Below are 21,622 nucleotides of genomic sequence, written 5' to 3'. Positions count from 1 at the left end.
AATGAAAAGAAGTAATGCATAAGTCATGAGGGGCAAGTTTTCAGGATGAGCAGAGAAGGGGATTTATCTGCATGGCTCCTGGCTCTGTGAATGACAGGTCCCAGCTCGTTCAGCTCCTGTCCCACTGCAGGCATGAGTGTCTTCCTGAGACCCAGCCTGTCTTCCAGGCTCAGAGCCCAATGGGGTTCCGTGCTTTCTTTGAAGCTAAACATTAAGGACAAATCCAACTTTCACATGAGGCAAAAAATTGTTCTATTCACAATTCTCTTCAAGGCCAAAGATAACTCACAAAATACCAAGAAACAGCAAGCACTAAAGCTTGCAGAGAGGAAGGGAAGGTGGAGAAAGACAGCCAGGCGGGGAGTGTGGGGAGTCAAAGCCAGCTTTGAGTAGCTGTTGTCGTCATAATGACCATGCTAACAATTGGTGCCGGTCATAATCGCAAAAGATGCAGTCCCAAACATCATAATCCTGAAAGTTGAATTCCCCAAAGATCAAAATTCCTTAAGTCTAAAACCCTGAAAATCTCATTCCCAAAAGATTAAAATCCCAAATGTTAAAATTCTGAAAGTCAAAATCTGGAGAAAGGATTAGTACATTTATGTTGTGCGCAGGATATCTGCACCATGTTAGTTGTATCATGTTAGGCAGAACTATTACCTTGTTATTGTCTTATGTGGAAATGAAGTATGATTTAAAGAGATGCGTATGGGTGCTAAGTTGTGGATTGTGAACTAAATTTTAGGTGTCAAGTTGACTGAATTTAAAAATACCTGGAAATCTGGTAAAGCATTATGTCGGATGTTTCTGTGAGGATGTTTCCAGAGGAGGTTAGTGTGTGAGTATGAGTGGGTTAGCTGAGGAAGAGCTGCCCTCAGTGTTGGTGGGCACCATCTCATTGGCCAATGGCTGGGAGAAACAAATACAGAAAGAAAATTGATCTCTCTCTGAGATCCGGGATAGACTTTTCTTCTGCTGCCTTGGACATCAGAACCCCAAGCTCACCAGCCTTTGGACTCCAGGACTTACACCAGCACCCACATTTAAACGAGAGTTAACCATTGGCTTCCCTGGTTCTAAGGCCTTCGGACTTGGAGCGAGACATGGTACTGGCATCCCAGGGTCTCTAGCTTGCAGATGGGCATGCCATGGGACTACTAAGCCGTCATAATTGTGTGAGCCAATTTTCCTAATAAATCCCCTCTCATATATCCATATACATACATATCTTATTGGTTCTAGCTCTCTGGAGAACCCTGACTAATACATATTTGGTACTGAGGAAGCCGAATATCATTCATTCTTATGCATTCCTTACAACACATTGGAAGAGATCTGTGAAACTGATCCCTCACAAAAGTGCTGTGATAAGTTAAGTGTATGAAACTACTTATTGGTGAAAGATAAAAGTTTAAAAGCTAATTACACTGGTGCTGTGTTAGCAGAAAATTACTTAATTGCAATGGCCCAGCAACAACCAAACTTTCAAATGGACAGCATACACTTAGAAAATTTGTAGACCACAACCACTCTCCAAATACAAGTGCAGCGACTGTTTCGAAGATTATAGAAGAAGTGAAAATGCAGGTGAAAGATACAAAAAATCTCCCCTGCCAAATTATTTAATCATGTACTACTTCTGCCCTTTCACACATAGTGCCAATACACTATGCTATATATTTAATCTTCGTATTGTCTCCAATAATAGATGTATACATTGTGTATACATTGTGTAGAGACTTTCAGAGAGTTCTCATTTGTTTTATGCATTTTTTTTTTTTTGCAAATTCGACTCCAGGAAAGTGCATTATCACAACGTTGACTTTGTGTGTATGCATTGTGCGTGTGTGTAAAAACGCTGAAATTTCCTCAGTAAATAAAGAGATGTCCTTTCTGTACATCTGCATTTGTGAAAGGTACAATTTCTTGAGATCTCGGCGGTTTGGGTGACTGCATATGCAATGGTGACTCACTGGTTTTTGAGCTGTCCATCAAAAGATTTAAGTTGTCCATCACAGTGTTTCAGATGGCCACAGTTATAAAGCTGGGTGCACACAATTAGTAATCATAGTAATATGAGTTTATACATTTCCCTTTTGATCTATTTCTTTGTGAATATAGTTTGTCTGCTTATAAGTTATCCCCATGCTACAGTTGTTAGTATATCTGTTTATGCTTGCAAAAATATGTATGTTACTATTGCCTCTTTTATTGTGTTAAGTGGCCTGTAAAACACTCTGTTGTGTTTTGTATGTTCCTCTTAAAAATGTAAATAAAGGTCTTAACATTTTTAAATTTTTTTTCCATAATTATATTTTTGGGACTTTCATCTTTCCCAATTTCAACATTCAGGATTGTGTCTTTCAAAATTATGGCCCAAACTCATAGAAGGGGTGAGGGAGTAAGGAAGGATGATGACTTAGAAGCTCTAATTTGTGAAGAAAATGTGGCTGTGGTAAAGGGGAGATGGCAGGGTGTGTGGTACAGCCCAGGGTGTCATGCTGCTGGCCCCAGGAGGAGAGATAGGGTACAGGAAGGGGACCCTTGCAAGTTTTCGCTCCCACACCATGTATCTGGAGGAAAGGACATTAACTTAGCATAATTTGAAGGCAACCTGGGGCAGTGTAGGAATATAGATCTGATGTTAGAAGACCTAACTTCTTTTTTTTTTTTTTTGAGATGGAGTTTCGCTCTTGTTGCCCAGGCTGGAGTACAGTGGTGTGATCTCAGCTCACTGCAACCTCTGCCTCCCGGGTTCAAGCAATTCTCCTGCCTCAGCCTCCTGAGTAGCTGGGACTACAGGTGCCCGCCACCATGCCCAGCTAATTTTCGTAGTTTTAGTAGAGTCTGGGTTTTACCATGTTGGCCAGGCTGGTCTCAAACTCCTGACCTAAGGTGATCCACCTGCCTCGGCCTCACAAAGTGCTGGGATTACAGGCATGAGCCACCGCACCTGACCTAGAAGACCTAACTTCTAGTCTCAATTTTGTCAGTAAGGTCTCCATTCTTTGGGTTGATTCCTTCCACAGGACATTTCTTGTCTAACCAGGTCACTGTTTCCCTTTGGAGGAACAGAGCTAGTTGGGTGAAGATGACTTTGTTAAGGGTAAAATACCTCCACAGACAGTTAATTTTTTTTTCTTGTTGTTAATTGCTAGGAAAATAATCCGTCTTACCCAGGGAAGCCATCCAAATAATTCAGACCTCTCTGCGGATTTCAAAGAAAGCTTTCCATATCTATTTTCTAATTTTCCCAAATAGTCCCTGCAGGTTGAGGGATCACAGTGAAGAGAATTCCACCAAATTTGCTTCGGGGCTGCTGGATAAATGCAGTACAGAGTTAATCGGCTCACCTCATCATAGCCGCCAGCTTCAGCCTCCCCTGCAACTCAATCACTGGCACAGGGCTAACCAAATTACTGCTCCAGGCTCTGGGCCTCCCCGTTATGCGACTCAGGAGCCTCATTTGCAATCACCATTAACCAGAAAAGCCGCACGAATGCTCTGAGCCCACAGAGTGGAGTGCCATACAATATTCACAGAACCCATGGGCTGGAAGAGGCTGCAAAGCCTTTAGAATAACGCTCGCACAGTGACCACCACCAGCTTGGGGTCCCCTTCCTTACCCTTTATCCAGCCCCTCTGGCAAAGTGGCTCCAGACTGGACAGAGAAGCAAGACAGTGAAATGCCCAGAGGACTGGGAATGGGACTGTCAGAGGTGACTGTGTGGAGAGGAACTGAGTAACCCACATACCAGCTATTAAACAGTCTTGTTGGAAGCCTTGAACTGCTCTAAAGTAGGTATTCACGCAGAACACTCCAAAGGCCACCTCTAAATCTCTAGACAATGCTCAGGTCTTTACCTCTCATTGAGCCACCTGCTGTGCTGTGTGAAACAGAGTTAGCAAACCCCGGGGCAGCACGGGATTTCCAAAGATTATCCCATAAATGGCAAAGGTGGGCACACATCTCACATCTCTCCTTTCCTGGTCCCTGCCTCCTCCTCTTCCTTACAGCTCCCACCCTCCCCACTGCCACTCAATACACATTTATCCACACAAGTTGGTCTTAGAATGGAAGGCACATGGATGCATCAACAAATGGTACTGAAGTGCCCCAGCTTTAGATTTCATATCTGTCGGGCACTTAAAGCCACGACTGTCCCATATGCCCCTCCCACTCCATGTGTTCATGTGTGTGTGTGTGTGTGTGTGTGTGCACGTGTGTGTTTCTGTTGCAACTCAAGGTTAATGGGGTTGTCTGGGGTGGTGCAGGCACAGGGTGGAGGTATCAGAGAGGGCCTCATGGAAGTTTGCCAGACAGCATTTTGCTATTCTTCTTTCAGAAACTTGTTTATCAAACGCTGTGGTTAAGAGGAGGAAGTCACTCAGCCAGCCTCAGCCTAGCTACTGCCTGCTTGGGAAGTGCTGATGACTGACCCCAGACCGACCCCTAGCACTACAGAGCCTTCTCTGGAAAAACCTGGGCACAGGGACTGACCGCTCCTCCCCTCAAAGGGCACCTCTGCAGATGGGGCAAAAGAAGGCAGGGCTGCCCAGGGCAGGGCGCTGTAGAAGCAGCTGGCGCCAATGGGAGTGGAGCCAGGAGAGAAAGGCTTTCTTGGTTTAGAAACAAGCAAAGGACAGGAGGGAAAGAGGAGTGCTGAATCAGGACCAGGAGCCCTCATGAGCGCCAGCCTGAAGTCTGCTCGTCACATTTCAATAACCTCTGTGAATGAGGAAGCAGAGGGCAGCTGGCCAAGAGAGCTGGCTCCTTGACGGTCACTTTTCATGGGGTGGAAAGAAGTGGGGGCACCATTCGGAACCCTAATCTGTGCAAGTGGTCCTCAGAGACAGAGACAGGCAGAGACTGAGGGAAATGGTCTTGTTTGCACTCCACTGCCTGGCACTCACTGAAAGCTGAGGTCTCTTATGTTCAAGGCTGGCTACTCTAAATGTCCCTTTTAATTAGGGTGAGCTTCAGGGGTGTAATGGCTTTAACCAGAGGATCTGATGTCCCCAGGAAGGCTCTGCCTTCCATTTAGAAGGAAAGGCATCAGCTTGCTCGAAGGAATCCCAGGTTACTGAGTAATCACCATAATAAGATTGAGAATGAAGGTGACCTATGGAAGCATGGTAAATACACAATTTTCTTTGCTTGGTAAGTGAATTTTGATTATAACTCAGCACTTGCCTCAGTTTCTAAAATGCTGTTGGTTCGAATTCTCAGGAAAGCCCAGGAAAGGATAAAACACATAAATGCTTCCACAAGGAAAAACACAAGCTTCCCAGCCCTCTTTGTAGCTACATGCAACCCAGAAAATTGAAAGCAAGGTTGCAGTCTCTCTGTCCTTGGTCACCATTTCATATACTGGCCTGTCATACAAAATGTGGGGAAGCACGGCAGATCAATAGCTATTCTGGGTTAATACTGCCACAGGTTTTATTTTTTTCCTTTAGCAAAAGAAGGACTTTCCTCCTCATTACATAGATCACAGCTTATTACGTCCAAGGCATATTTCCGTGGTCTGTTTATGGAAATCAGCGTTTAGAAGGAGAATTTTTTTGAGGTTACATGTGCTTTTTATACAAGCAATGGGGCAGTGACACTCCTATGGAGTTAGTCCTTTTAAAGCTCTGCAAATGGCTATTAGCCCTTAGGTTTGAGAAGGGAGTGAAACTTACCTGATGGGCCACCTGGACCCTCCAGGTCTCTCCCTACCTGGCGCCCTCTCCAAATCCTGTGTGCCTAATCCTGAGGGGGCATTAGCAGCACTCAACTTGCTTTGTTTATCTGGGGTGATGTTCCTCTGAGCAAAATCCCTAAGTGTTTTTTTTTTTTTGTGGGAAATGAAAAGCCAAATAAGAGTGTAAGTGAAAAAGTGAGCTATATCCTCTCAAAGCATACGTCATCCATTTTTATGTTGCTGATTATACAATTTCTAAATTGCCTGAAGGTGTTAAGTGACAACTTTTGAATTTGCTATTGGAACTCTACAAATTATATATACAATAACATACATTATTTTTAGAGGACAGTTATGAAACACCTCTGATACCTCTTTTCAGTCTCAAAAGCTGAGGTGGAGAAAGGGCAGATGTTCATTAGCCCATTTAAAAGGTGAGGAAGGGAAGTCTCAAAGAGGTGGAGGAGGAGTTTAAGTTCACACAGCTGGCCAGAGATGACTCAAGGCCTCCAACACTGACTGAACTCCTGGGTCAGGGCAGCAAGACGACTTGTCAAAATCCAGGCAGACATCATTGAGAAATATACACAAGTGGTTTCCCCTCACTCCACACAGAGACCTTAACACCTCTCTATTCTCCATCATCAGCTGCAGTCAATGAACCATATAAATGCAAACTTCAGAAATGCTAAAGTCTCATAAGCAATTTTTAAAGGTATTAAAATACAAAACAGAAGTAAACAAAATTTCTTGCCCCAGGGAACTAACTAATGCAAATTGACAAAATAATGGAAGTTTGAATGCGGTCTCAAAAGTGGCCATAAAATGGAATTCAGAATTTTATTTTAATGTGTATACTACATACTTGCTTTGCCAAGGATGACTGGTAGTAAATTCTCATTTATAAAACTAGGCTATAAAAGAAAAGAAATAGTGGAATGAGAGGAAAGAGCGCGCAAGCAAGAGCAGGTGTGAACGGTTGCATGCGATGGCATTCGTCACAGCTGGGGTATCAGAGAGAGTCAGATCCTAGGTCAGATGCACCATAGGGGTCCCAGGATAGTCCATCGCCCCTCCCCCAGGACTGGCCTTGGCATGTAACCCCAGCAGCTCCAGGCGGCTGTCTTTCGGCGGAACTTCTAGGAATGGGGGCACCCATCAGCGCTGACCTGCGGGGCTCCAGCTGAGGACAGTCTGGCCGTGGGAGTTTATAAAGTAATGGACAACAGGCAATGCTCTTCCTGCCCAACAGCAGTGGTCAGAGGGACAGATCTATCCTCACAGAGACTGTCAGGCACTGTCGCTGCAGACATGGCCCCTCCCCCGGCACTCAGTCCTGCCTGCCTTACACAGGAGGACAGGAAAGGAACTTCCAATGAGTCCATCTTTTATGTTAGGAGAGAGGCAAGGTGCTGAGTTTCCCATCCGGGGAGTTCAGCTGCACCCTCTCCCCAGCCCCCACCTCCCTGACTTCCCCTCCTCCCTACTACCCCTAACCAGTGGCCCATCATTCCTTTCCCAGTCTTGGCTGTGATGTTTAGCGGCTCTGCCAGACCCCATATTTTGTCTGGTCTCTAAAAGGGCACTGACCTGAGGCCCCGGGGCAGCTAGGCAGCCGCGAGCAACCCAGCACCCAGCTGCCTAGGGTGCTCCAGGCAGCGGCGGCAGCAGCTCGGAGCTGGTGTCATTATTACACAAGCCAGGCAAATCCTGCTCCAGTACACAGAGCGCATCTAACCAGCAGGAAGGAAATAAGTCAAAATCCTCCCGACACCACACACACACACACACACACACACACACACACACACACACACACACGCACACGAGTCTGAGGACAAGGACAAACACTTTGCAGAAAGAACCCTCCCCCCACCCCACCAACGTCCAAGTCCCTGTTTCAGGATTCCTCACCCCCCAGTAGCTTCTAAAATCCTCGTGTTTGACCACCTCTCCCAACACATGGGACAGAGAGAATTTGGCTAACTTCAAATCCTGTCTCCTGAGCACTTGCCCACAAATAGTAGGGGGAGTGATGGGGACGCCCCCCTGTTCCCTCCACCACCCTCACTTCTGCCCCCCACGCCACTCTCAGGTTGACAGCGTCGGGGAAAGACATCAGACCATCAATCCAGTTTTTCCTGCCAGCTGGGGAAACAACACTCGGTCACTAACAGCACCCAGTCACCTAGAGAGCGAGAGTGAGCCAAGGCAAACACGCCGGGTTCCAGACACCGTCCCAGCCCCCGCGACCCGGGTTTGCAAAGGGCTGCACACGTTCGCCGGAGGGTCGCTGCCGCCTCCGAGAAAGGACTTGAACCTGAGCCCGGTGAAGGTAAAATGACACAGAGACTCACCTTTAGGTTGTGTGTGGGGTTGACCACACAGACAAGTTGCCCGGCAGCGGAGAAAACCCGTTTAGCCTTGTAGTGCTGAAACCGGAGATGAATGAGATCTAATACAGCCCCAAAGCACTGGGTAAAGAAAAGCATCACAACTTTTGGGGGGTTGTTGGTCCGGGAAGGCAGCGGAGGAAGCTGTGAGTCCTTGGGCCCTGGAAGGAGCGCAGCCTCTGAGACACTCCGCTCCAGCCCGGCTTAGCGCGCCTTCATATTCATCATCAAAATAAGACGGTTAGAATCTTGCAGCAGTGAGGCGGCCAATCAAAAGGACAGAAATGTTATCCTTGAGGTGCAGAGACAGCCAATAACAAATGCCTTCCCTACCGAAACTCCCTGATGAATTGAGCCTGGCGGAGAATGTATTATTGAACATTACCATAGATCAGCACATTGCATTTATCTTGTGATTACAGCCAACCATACCTAATGCTGGGGAGATAGGCTGACAAAATTGATTGCTTAATGTGTCTCCATTTATTAATTGACTTAATTTAACATGAGAGCCTTTCTTAATGCCCTGGCAAGAACGTAAAGCGTTTAAGCCGCCAAATAGTACAACACCCCGCTCCAAAGTAGGCAGATGGATAACGCAGATCGTGGCTCGACTCACCAGAGCTGCTTGGGAGAAAATAAAATATTACTAGACTCTGATTCCAGATAAGGACTTGGCAGCAGCAAAAATGTGTATCTTTCAATCTTGCGTTCTGACTTTCTGCAATTTGGATTACAGCCCCTTGATAAATCTTACTCTCCACTCTTTATCAAAGAAAAGAATCCCTGACAAATGCATTTGGAGTTGAGGGGTGGAGGGAAGCACATACATATATATTACTATATATATATATATATACACACATATATATACATATATATATACACATATATATACATATATATATACATATATATATTCTTTTTTTCAAAATACTGTGATTCTGAAGTCTGAAAGTATTAAAGGATAAAAATGCACAGAGTATGCTTCAAAAAATAATGAAATCCCTGATGCATGAATGCACACACACAGAAAAACCTACACTAAGAGGAAAGAGGCTTGTAAATCAGCAAAATAATTACAGATGCAGAGAACCTTTGCTTGTCATTCATTTGCATATTGGTGGGCAGCAAATTGCTAATTAACCACTAGATTGTTGGAGACATTAAAATAGAGATTAAGGATGCACATACCACATCATTTACTTGTTTCTGCAAATGCTAGCAGCACATTTCTGTGCTGGCACAGGCAGAGGGCATTCCAGTCCTCAGACTGCAAACCTGTCCTTGCTCCCCAGAACAGGGCTGGTGGGTGGGTGGGAGGCCGCTGGTTCTTGAAGAAAGATTCCTAAGCAGTACTTGAAGGGTTTTGGGTTTTTCGGGACTAGCTCTGATGGTTTAGTCTTTGCAGCTAAAGCAGGGGAGTTCAGTGTATTGTGTTTTCCCTCTTCCCTGGTTGTTTCTCCCTTGAGAAGTCAGGCCAGATCCGGTGCTGCCTGGACCAGGATCAGCCCCCACTGTGAATTGTACCCTGTGAGTGTGAGCCCCCTCCCGCATGGCTCTTGTTCTGCTCTGGCTACAATGCTTGGGTTGTAATGTATGCGAAACATATGCACACGTGGAACACCTAGGTCTGTGACCTGGTCAGGCAGTTAAACTAACAACAGAATAACATACGGGATAAAAATAATGCACAAATTTATTGATGCCAGGACAGAGCCCAGGCTGTTCATTTTAACTTGAATTTAAAACCAAACCAATGTTTTAAGAGACAAGCTGAACACCAATTAAAAATGGAAACTTTGCACTTTTAAAATAACGACACTGGCACCAAACTAGAAGATAACAACATTTGAACTGATTAGAACCTCATCAATGTGATATTTTTATAGGACATGAGTCCCTGGAGCCACTTGTTACATGGCATATAATAAAGGTTGCTGGCCCACAAAACCAGAATCTGCTTTCTAAAGTTTGACTTGTCCAGAAAATAAGCTTTCAGCAGTTCATTGGGAAAACATTTAATGTCCTTTCATTGGCTTACTTGTTTTAAAAACAAAAGTGTGCAGATACTCTCATAGATTCCTTAAAGAAATATTCATAATTTAGAAAGGTTCAAATTATTTTTACATTTTTGGCTGTAGTGGAACGATTGTGTTGATTTTTTGTTCTGTTTTGTTTCATTTTTCTTTACTTTTTAAAAATGTCTTGTTTCTGTCATCCTGCTAGAAGTAAGTTCCATGAGAATGGGGATTTCTGCTGTTTTTTTTTTTTTTTTTGAAGAGGTATTTTTAAAGTAAAATGATTGTACACAAAATGAGGATGCCATCAAATAGGTCAAAGATCTATAACTTTGTGTTGATAATCTCATGCTTGTGCTTAAGATATAAAAATCAATGCTCCTTTAATTTTATCTTGATTTTTAAGAAATTAAAGACCTAATGTTTTTAGAGTAGTTTTAGGTTCACAGCAAAATTGAGAGAAAAGTACAAAAATATCTCATTTTGCCCCTACCCCCACACCTGCACCACCTCCCCTATTATCAACACCCTCCACTATAGGGGTGCATTTGTTACAATTAATGAACCCACATTGACGCATCACCATCATCCAGAGTTCATAGTTTATACTAGGATCACTCTTGGTGTTGTACATTCTACGGGTTTGAACAAATGTCAAATGACCCAAATCCATTGTTAGAGTAACATACAGAGTATTTTCACTGCTCTAAATATCCTCTGTGCTCTGCTTATTCATCCCATCCCACCAACCTCCCCCAGCTCTTGGAAATCACTGATTTTTATGCTGTCTATGCCATAGTTTTGCCTTTTTCAAAATGTCATGTAATTGGAGCCATATAGTATGTAGTCTTTTTGAACTGGCTTCTTTCACTTAGTAACATGCATTTAATATCCATGTCTATTCATGACTTGATAGCTCATATGTTTTTAACACTGAATAATATCCCATTGGGTGACCACAGTTTATTTTTCTGTTCATCTATGGAAGGATATCTTGGTTACTTTCAAGTTAATTTTTGTGAATTGTGTAAGATCTGTGTCTAGATTCCTTTTTTAAATCTGCATACAGATGGTCCAGTTTCAGCACCATTTGTTGAAAAATTGTTAGATTTACAACTATGTCTTCTTGGGTGCTAATGTAAATAGTATTGTGTTTTTAATTTCAAATTCTACTTGGTCATTGTTTACTTACAGGAAATCAACTGACTTTTATGTGTTAACCTTGTATTCTACACCTTTGCTATGATCATTTATTAGTTTGAAGTATTTTTGTTGATTCTTCTGAATTTTCTACATAAATAATCATGTCATCTGTAAACAAAGGTAGTTTTATTTCTTTTTTTCAATCTGTATATGTTTTATTTCCTTTTCTTGTCTTATTGCATTAGCTAGAACTTCCAGTGCAATATTGAAAAGAAATGGTGAGAGAGGACATCCTTGCCTTGTTCCTGATCTTAGTGGGAAAGCTTCTATTTTCTCACCATTAAATATGATGTTGGCTGTAGGTTTATTGTAGTTATTATTTATCAAGTTGAAGAAATTCCCTTCTACTCCTACTTTACTGAGAGTTTTTATTATGAATGGGTGTTGGATTTTGTCAAATGCTTTTTCTACATCTACTAATATGATCAGGTGATTTTATTTCCTTAGCCTGTTGATGTAATTAATTACATTAACTGACTTTTAAATGTTGAACCAGCCTTGTGTACCTGGAGCAAACCCATTATTATATAGCTTTTTTCCTTTATTATAACCTCAGCCAGTTATCTCAACCTCACCAAGGCTCAATTCCCACAACTATGACATGGGAATAATAGACAATTATTTCTATTATAACAGAAATAAACTTTTTCTAAGTGCAATATACTTAGAAGGGTAAATGTTCCTGATATTACCTAGAGACCAGGACTGGGAAGGTGAAGCCTGAAGGGCTGCAGAGTGCCGATCCATATCAGCCATGAGACTAGCAGCACACACCTGCTACTACAGATTCTTTCCCTGGCTTCAGGCTTGAGCCCTAGCTCTAACTCTTTACCCAAAAACTGGCTTCTGTCACTCTATTTTAGAATATGAAGTACATCAATCTGTTCCTAGAGACAGTCTTAAAAATAATCATTCGATGGGCAATGTTTGGAACTTACCCTAATAATAAACGTTGATGATTAATGTCCCAAAATAGGGTGGCACAAACTAGCCTTGAGGTGCAGATTTGGAGCTATGATCACTTCTTATTACCAAGTTGGCTCCTTTGCAAGAGATAAACCAATCCCCTCATGTTACCCATGAAGGCTAGGACATCCCCTTCTTTTTTATGGCAACCAAATTTACATATTATCTGTACTAGAAAGTGTCTAGGATTAAAAATCAGACAAATCTGGATTCAAACCCTGAATTGTTAGTTACTGTTATTTTGGGCAAATTACTTAACCTCATTTATGCTTAGTTTTGTTGTCTGTAAAATAAGCTATTAGTTTCATTAAAGCATAGTTCAAAAGATTAAATGAGTAACTAGAGATAAAATGACCAGCCAAATGCCTAGTTTTTATGATAAATGTAGTAATGAGAAGCTATCATCATCATCATCATCATTACCTTCTTCTTATCAAAAACATATTTGTGTAAATAACACAAAGTACCATTGAGGCTGTGGAACACCAAAACTCTCGTATATTATTAGAAGCCACTTTGGAAAACCATTAGGTATCATCTACTAACACTAAACATATATATATTCTATGATCCAGAAATTCTACTCCCCATACACAAACAACAGAGATGTGAGCATGTCCTCACCAAAAGATATGCACCAGGATTTTCATAGCAACATATTCATAAGAGCTAAAAACTGGAAATAACCTGAATATCTATCAGCAATAACATGAATACATTACATTATTTTTCCTCTGTTAAATACCACATAGAAATGAAAAAGAATGAACTATTGTTACATGCAACAATGCAATAACACAAATGGATCTCACAGATATAAGTTTCAGGTAGAAAAGCCAGATGCAAAAGAATATGTATGTATGATTCCATTTATGGGAAGTTCAAGGACAAGGTGATCTATAGTGTGAGAAATCAGGAGAGTGGTAACCTGGGCAAAGAGGGATAGCTGAAGGGCAGGTGAAGTGGGCTTGTAGAAAGCTGGCACTATTCTGTCTTGATCTGTGTTCTAGTTTCATTAATGTTATGGATTGAATTGTTTCTCCCCAAAAATTCTTGCTGAAGCCCTAACCCCCAGCACCTCAGAATGTGACTTTATTTGAAAATAAAGTCTTTACAGAGATCATCAAATTGAGATGAGGTCATTAGGGTGGGACAAAATCCAATATGACTGGTGTCTTTATAAAAAGGAAAAATGTGGGCAGAGGCATGCATATAAGAGAGCACGGCCTGTGAACATGAAGGCACAGATTGGGGCAACACACCCACAAGCCAAAGAAGGCCAGCGATGACCAGCAAACTACTATCAGGTGGGAGAGAGGCATGAAAAGGACCCTTGCAACCCTCAGAAGAAACTAACCTTCCTGACAGCTTGATCTTGGACTTCTGGCCTCCAGACCCGTGAAACAATAAATTTCTGTTGCCCAAGCCCCACAGTTTGTGGCACTTTGTTATGGAAGCCTTAGCAAACCGATACAATGAGTAAGTCCATTTCATGCAAATTCATCAGGCTGTGAACGTATGATCAGTGCACTTTTCTGTACATAAGATCTACGCCCTCAATAACACTAAAATAACCTGTGAATGAGCAAATAATTGAATTTTGAAATAGTGAAGTACTTCATAAAGATTTTAAAAAATCTATTGAAGTAATCACAAAGGGAAATACTTGATTACATAAAATATTAAACTCCATATGTCAAAATAATGTCTAACAAATAAAATGGAAAAGTAAACAAAATATTGAGGATATAGCTGCAGCTAGTATGAGAAACGATTTACATTTCTAATGAAGAACTCTTGTACATGCATTTTAAAGAACTAAAATCATATAGAAAAAATAGACAAAGAATATAAACAGAGTACACAGAAGAAGTAATAAAAAGATGAGTAAGTAGGGAGTGATGAGGTCAACAAGATAGTAAAACAGGGGGTCCCCACCCTCCATCCCCCACCAACTGAACCATTGTCCACAGATAAAAATAGCTTTAGGAGAGCTCCAGAATCCAGCTGTACACATTAAATATGTACAGATTTTTGTATCTCAATCATACCTTAGTAAAGTGGTCTTAAAAATAAAAATTAATATGAAAATAAAAAAGTTCACCCGAACAAGAAACCAAAGAAATGAAAATTAAAACAAAATAACATTCTTTTACCTTTTAAATCAGCACTTTATATTTTTACTATTATTAAATATTATGTAACAACATATTTGAATAATAAAAGTATTAAAATGATATAATTATTTAAAATATTGTATTATATATAATATATATGTAACATATATTATATTATATATCCAAGGGCGGGTCTATAGCGGTTATCTTATGATCATGCTACCATTGTATTAAGTGTATGTTGGAGGAGCATATATATATATCCAGTGCTGATGAATCTGCTATGAGGCTGACATTCTCTTCTGCTAGTGGCAAGAATAATAAAAACAAACATTTAAATACTTGCCATATGTCAAGAACTATACTAAATACTTGGCCTATGTATTCAGGTACATATGTAGTCAAATATCTTATTTTTTTCTTTACCACAAAACCATAAGTAATGTTTGTCTCATTTCCAGATGAGGAAGCTATGGCTCAGAAAAATTAAATAACTTGCCCAGGGTCACACAACTAGTAATTTGTAAAGGTAGGATTTGAGCCGAGACCTCTCTGATGAGAGATACTGAGATTTATTACCTCTGAGAATATAAGCTTACTGCACCTTTTCCTTGAAAACAATTTGGCAATATACACCAACAGCCTAAAATGCTTCCTAATTTTTTTTTTTTTTTTTTTTTGAGACAGTCTTACTCTGGTGCCGAGGCTGGAGTGCAGTGGTGTGATCTTGGTTCACCACAGCCTCTGCCTCCTGGGTTCATGTGATTCTCCTGCCTCAGCCTCCTGAGTAGCTGAAACTATAGGTGTGTGCCACTACGGCCGGCTAAGTTTTGTATGTTTATGAGAGATAGGATTTCACCATGTTGGTCAGGCTGGTCTAAAACTCCTGACCTCAAGTGATCCGCCCACCTCAGCCTCCCAAAGTGCTGGGATTACAGACTTGAGCCACTGTGCCTGGCTGGTTCATAGACTTTGACCTACTAACTAAATTTCTAGAAATCTGTTCTCATGATATAATCAGAAATTTCAACAAAGATTTAAGTACAAGGATGTTCACTGTTGTATCATGTATACTACTGGGAAAAAAAAAAAACCAGAAAGAGACTATATGTCCACAATAGAAGTGGACTTAAAGTATTTAAGGTGTATCTATCCACAATACAGAAAAAATTATAGCTATAAAAATGTTTCTGTAAAAAATGTAGAAAGACATATGCATAACACTATTCACTGAAACACTATTTATAATGATAAAAGACTAGGAACCTCCAGAATATCCCTCCATAGGGGACTGGTTGAATAACTATATACAACTCCACAATGATGACCATTAGCCGTAGAGAAACAATTATCTCCAAATACTACTATGGAATTAATTCAGGTTACACTGGTAGATAAAGAAATATGAAGAACAGCATGCATAATGTGCAAATGTTTATCTTCGAATGAGGAATACATGTTTATTTGAATAGCTACTTATGTTTTTTAAAAAGAAGAATAAATAAAAAGCTGAAAAAAAGTTAATATACAGGAGGGAAAGGAAGAGGGCAGAGGATGCAGAAATGAAGCCAGACTTCTCTGAATATACCTTGTTCTATAGTTTGACATTGAAAGCTTGAAATTATTTTATAAAATTACAAAACAAGAAATTCTTCAAAATTGCTTTAGACAAAAGCTTGTCAAAAGCAAAATAAATCAACTATTTTTCAAGTTGGTGGCATATGCACATAGAGAGAACAATTTTAATTGAATTTAGACATAGTAATTTGACTAGAAGTCCTTAGTAAGATACCATCAAAGGACAAAAACAAATGTGAACATTTTAACTACTTTTAGTAATTTTATTGTTGGTAGTAGTGTTTGGGTAGTTTAAAAATATATCTTCACCTTCAAAAGATAAAACCAAATTCCCCTTCCCTTGAAACTGGGCCAGAAATAGGGACTTCCTTCTAATAAAAAGTGTGAAAATGATGTTTGACTTTTGAGCCTAGATTGTCAAAGGAATTGCAGTCTCCCTGTTGTTCTCCTGGATGGCTTGCTCTGGGACCAGCCCTCGTGCCATGAGGACATTCCATTAACCCTTTGGAGAGGCCTGTTTGGAAAGGAACTAATATCTCCCTACCAACAGCCAGTACCAACTTGCCAGCCATGTAATGAGACACCTTGGAAACAGACCCCAAAGTCTTGGTCAAGCCTTAGATAACTGTAGTCCTGGCCAAATCTTTTAGTGCAACTTTATGAGAGCTGCCCAGCTGAGCTGCTCTCAAATTTCTAACGTACAGAAACTGTGACAGAATAAATGTTTAGTGCTTTAAACCACTAAGTTTTAGGGTAACTTTTCTCCAAGCATAATTTGTCACGCATCAATAGATAACTAATATAGAGTTTGCACCAGGAATAGAGTTTCCATCACTAAACCCTAAGATTTAGTAGTGGCTTTGGAATTGGGTAGTGGATAGGAGTTGGGAATATTAACGAAAACATAAAGGATCTTGAAAAGGCTTTTAGTGGAAGCCCAAGGTTGAGAAGAGTTTATTTTGGAGAGGTTTGTGGGTTTGTTTAATCTGAGTAAGCTACAATAAGAATCACAAGAAATCTGCAGCCTTGCAGGGACATGGAAACTATAATTCTCAGCATACTAACACAGGAACAAAAAACCAAACACCACGTGTTCTCACTCATAAGTGGGAGTCGAGAAATGAGAACGCACGGACACAGGGAGGGGAATATCACACACCAGGGCCTGTCGAGCGGTGGGGGGCAAAGGGAGGGAGAGCATTAGGACAAATACCTAATATATGTGTGGCTTAAAACCTAGATGACGGGTTGATAGGTGCAGCAAACCACCATGGCACATGTATACCTGTGTAACAAACCTGCACATTATGCACATGTATCCCAGAACTTAAAGTAAAATAAAAAAAAAATTTTTTTTAAGGAAAATAAAGACCTCAAAAAAAAAAAATCACAGGAGATCCATGAAGTTTTTAAGAGAAGTAAATTGGCAGAAATATCAGGAACTTGGACTGAAAGCTTGCAGAATCCATATAAAATCGAAAGAGGCCTTTGAACCCTCAAGCTTCTACCAGCAAGAAGCAAGATCAAGATCAGAAAACTATTCAGCAGAGAACATAGGCTACCTTTCATGGAAAAGAATGAATGACCTAATGGGTAGAACCAAGGGCTCATGTATGGGAGCTGGGAGCTATTGGAAACTCATTGTCAGGTCTTGTGTTCTAATCAAGGAACTTCCAACATTTGCCCTGATGGATTTCAGAATTGCTATGGGTCAGGGACTCCTGCAGCCTCTGCCTCCTGGGTTCAAGTGATTCTCCTGCCACCTGTGTCTCCTGGTTTCTCCTGTTTTGAAAGGGGTAGGTCTATAGCAGTTATCCTGTGTTTGTCCTACCATTGTATTCAGTGTATGTTGGAGAGCAGGTGGCAGGCAACTTTCCTCTTTAGATCACAGGTCCTCAGATTGTGAGAAACTGTACTCAAGATGCTGAACTCAAGGAACCCCAGCTAAGGAGTCTCTGTCACTCCTGGATCTGACTTAGGTAACAAGATCCTGGACTGTGAGCTGATGATGTAAAGGAATAAGACTTTTGGGATCTTTGGAAGTGGTGTGTGTATATTGCATGTAGGAGAAATGTAAGAAAGTTGCAGCCAGAGGGTAGGAAGAAATAGATCTGCAAATTCTTTAACATTCCCCTTTCAACAGGAAGAGATGAATTCCTTCCCTTTGAAAGTAAGCCTGAAATAATGACTCACTTATAACAACAGAATGTGATAGACCCAAAAATGTGTATTTCTGAAGCTAGACAATCAAAGGCATTGCCATTTACTTCTTGCTCCCTAGAATCACTCACTCTGGAGGAAGCCAGACATCATGCTATAAGGACCGTTTTGCAGCTGTGTAAGAGGCCATGTGAAGGGCAGCCGAGGTCTTCTGTCAATGCCAGCATCAACTCAGCATCAACTCGCCAGCCATGTGAGTATGCCCTGGTGGGAGCAGATCTCCCAGCACCAGTCAAGCTTTCAGATGACTGCAGCTCCGGCCAATAATTTATCTGCAGTCTTATGAGCGACCTTGCTCCAGAGTCATGTAACCATGCTACTTATGACTTGTGGATCTGTGGAAACTGTAATATAATTAGTGTTTGTCCTTGTGGCAAGCCACCAAGTTTTGGAGTAATTTGATGTGTGTGTATTGTCGATGAAGCAAATGAGAAATTATGTTGGTGTCTTTGAAAGAAAGAAGTTACAGGTATAAGATGCATGAAGTGAAAAATACATATATTGTAGTCCTGAATTTGAATTGCAATGATTGCAGTGGTGTATTTTATGTGGAGGAGGTGGAGCAGAGGTAAAGGAGATGGAGGAGAAGGAGAAGAGAAAGGGGAAGGAAAAGGGGAAGGAGGAGAAGAAGAAGGTATGTTACTTAGTTCTGTCTACTGAAAAGACCTTTAAAAATGAGTACTGTAGGTCCAGGAGTGGTGGCTCACACCTGTAACCCCAGCTCACACCTGTATTCTGGGAGGCTGAGGTGGGGTGGATCCTTGAGCTCAGGAGTTTGAGACCAGCCTAGGCAGCATGACGAAACCCCATCTCTACCAAAAATAAAGAAAATTAGTCGGGCATGGTGGCGTACGCCTGTAGTCCCAGGTACTCAGGAGGCTCAGTTGGGAGGATTGCTTGAGCCTGGGAGGTGGAGGTTGCAGTGAGTGGAGACCATGTCATTGCACACTGCACTCATACCTGGGTGACAGAGTGAGAACCTGTCTCAAAAAAAAAAAAAAAAAAAGAACACAGATTGTGGTTTCCACATAAACTTTCCCAACAACAAACAAACTAGTTATCTTTGAAGAAGTGGCTAGTTCTAGGTCTGAAGCCAAAAATGTATTAGATGAGCCTGGAGCATCCCATCACCACAGAAAGTAAGGAAGCAATTTAAAAAGACAAGGAAAAAAATACTAGGGTCTTGTTAAAGACTCAGAAGTGATCATGAAGAGGTTCTTACTTGCTGAAGATGGGACAATTGGAGCATCGTTAAAATGACAGCTGCAATGGATTAAAACACATCAAACATGTTTAAGTCCTTGCATTCATAATGATACTTAAAACCTAGCTTGCTTTGGATTATGTTTGGCACTTAACTCATTCATGTTTTGATAACTGGCAAACAAAGGGATTAAATTGAGCATTTATCCTGCCTTTCTTGTATGAACTGCACCTTAGTATAATCGAATCGTTGGTGAGAAGTCTTTTCTTGCAGAAGTATTCCAGTTAATACATGAAGAAATAATGGTCAGATGAGAATATTACCTTTTTGAGATTCCTAATGAAAAAATGGTTCTGGGCAGTGACCCTCAATGGCTGCTGACCACACAAAGACAGACAACCAGGTACCGTGTCTCTCCCGGGAAGCTTATCATCCCACTTATGAAATATGCTTGCCAAAGTATCAAACGTGAATCTGATCAAACCTCTGGATTTAGCTACCATTTTTTAGCAAGTATAGGGGACAGAGGAACATTAGCAATGACAGCATGAAAATCCAGCTAGCAAAATCCAGATTGTAGGGAACCCTACAGGAAAACTGACCCACGTCTTTAACAAATAAGGAACACATTGCAAAGAGAGAGAGATGGGGAGGGGAGAGAAAGAGAAAGAAGTCATGTTTACATGATCTTTATAATGTGCAAAAAAGTCCAACACATATGAAGTTAGGAAAATTTGGATATAAAATTGTCTTTATAAAAAGAAGTATGCTGTAGAGTATGAAAGAAAAAAATACAAAAATAGTAACAGTCATTGTCTTCAGGTAGCAGGATTGTTGGCAATTTTTAAAAAATTATTTTTAAAATCTGTTTTAAGAACAAATATTATTTTTATAATCACTGTATTATACCCCTTTTGGAATAAGGAGAAATAGATAACTCAGTTTTAAAAATCATACAGTTTTAAAACACTTTTTTTTCACATGATGGCTGTATGCTTTCATCCATTGAGATTCTATTTTCTACAAGAAAATTGACTAATCCCATTGGATTGTAATGTGTTGATGGGTCCCGTCTCCCTGGTAACAGGCATGTATTTTACCAGGGGTCTTGTGGGAAAGACTGAATCCGAGGGGATGAATCAGGGCTCACCTTCCGGCTCTGAGATGGGAATGAGAAGTTCAGTTAGCCCTCGTAGAACTGTTCAGGATGGTCAGCAGCTGAACTATGAAGTCTGATTTTTGGTAGATAACAAGCAAAGGAGGCAAACAGCCTCCACACAGCCCGGTTGGGTACAGATGGTCCACGAGCAACAAGTTTATTCTGCAACGTTGCCAAGGCAACAGCAGCTGCTTCTGGCAACAAGGAGGGCGGTGGGAGGGGGAAACTGTGGGAATAAAGAGGCAGATGATTCTGTAAATTTTTCCTAGGGAAATGGGAAAGAATATGATAAAACAGCAAACACTTTCTGGGTGAGCCTACTCCCCAGCACTTGATATGTCAACAATGAAAGGCAAATGGTGTTTTTCATATTATAATCCTCCTAGAACCCAATGGGAGCCTAGTGGCTCTTGTCATGTTGTCATTTTCCCTTCCACATCTCCAAACAGTGGTGGACAGGCTTTCTCACAGTTTTACCCCCTTGAGTGCTAACACACATTGATGTTTTTCTGTGACAGTTGCCGCGGCATCTATTCACATGGTTGAAAGATGCTTATTATGCTTTTACTTTGCCCGGACTTGAGAGGGAAGAAGAGAGGAAAGAAATAGCATTGGTCCTCCTCCTCCTTCTCTTCCTCCTCCTTCTCTCCTCCCCTTAGCTCTTGCCTAGAGATCTTTCTACCTGCAAAGGGAGAGGATGAAGGCAGAAGAATGCGGCAGCAAGGAGGGAGCGAGAGATTATGAGAGGGTGCTAAAGAAATTTCATCCAAAGGAGAGAGTGGTCAACAGGATCCCTTCCAGAAGGCAGCCCTGAGACGGCCACTGGGAACCTGTGAAGAGCTGGGTCAGGGGCTCTCTAGGCAGGGCAGAGGCCAGTTCTACCTGTAACAGGCCCTAGAGAAGGATCCAAGCTGGGCATGAAGAGAGAGACATGGAAAGAATCAGTGTGGAGAGGCTGAGCACCTAAATATTCCTATACTGGAGAAACAGAGTCCTAACACAGACATTTAGGTTGCTTGCAGCTTTTCACAATTAAAAGAATACCCTAATGAGTATCCTTGTATATACATTTGC

At 41.3% G+C, this 21,622-nt stretch overlaps 1 protein-coding gene across 1 annotated transcript in view; it reads right to left on the bottom strand.

The window, feature by feature from the left end:
• Positions 1-8,349, bottom strand: part of SIAH3 (siah E3 ubiquitin protein ligase family member 3) — a 72,007-nt gene extending 63,658 nt beyond the window's left edge. The window contains exon 1 of the mRNA XM_004054476.5: positions 8,045-8,349. Within this exon, the coding sequence (XP_004054524.1) occupies positions 8,045-8,179 (135 nt within the window). The 5' untranslated portion in view covers positions 8,180-8,349. The remainder of the gene's footprint in view (positions 1-8,044) is intronic.
• Positions 8,350-21,622: the final 13,273 nt, after the last annotated feature.

The sequence above is a fragment of the Gorilla gorilla genome, chromosome 14 (assembly GCF_029281585.2).
Source record: "Gorilla gorilla gorilla isolate KB3781 chromosome 14, NHGRI_mGorGor1-v2.1_pri, whole genome shotgun sequence".
Taxonomy (NCBI): domain Eukaryota; kingdom Metazoa; phylum Chordata; class Mammalia; order Primates; family Hominidae; genus Gorilla; species Gorilla gorilla.
Note: the sequence above shows the minus strand (reverse complement) of the source record. Positions and strands in the feature narration are given on the sequence as shown.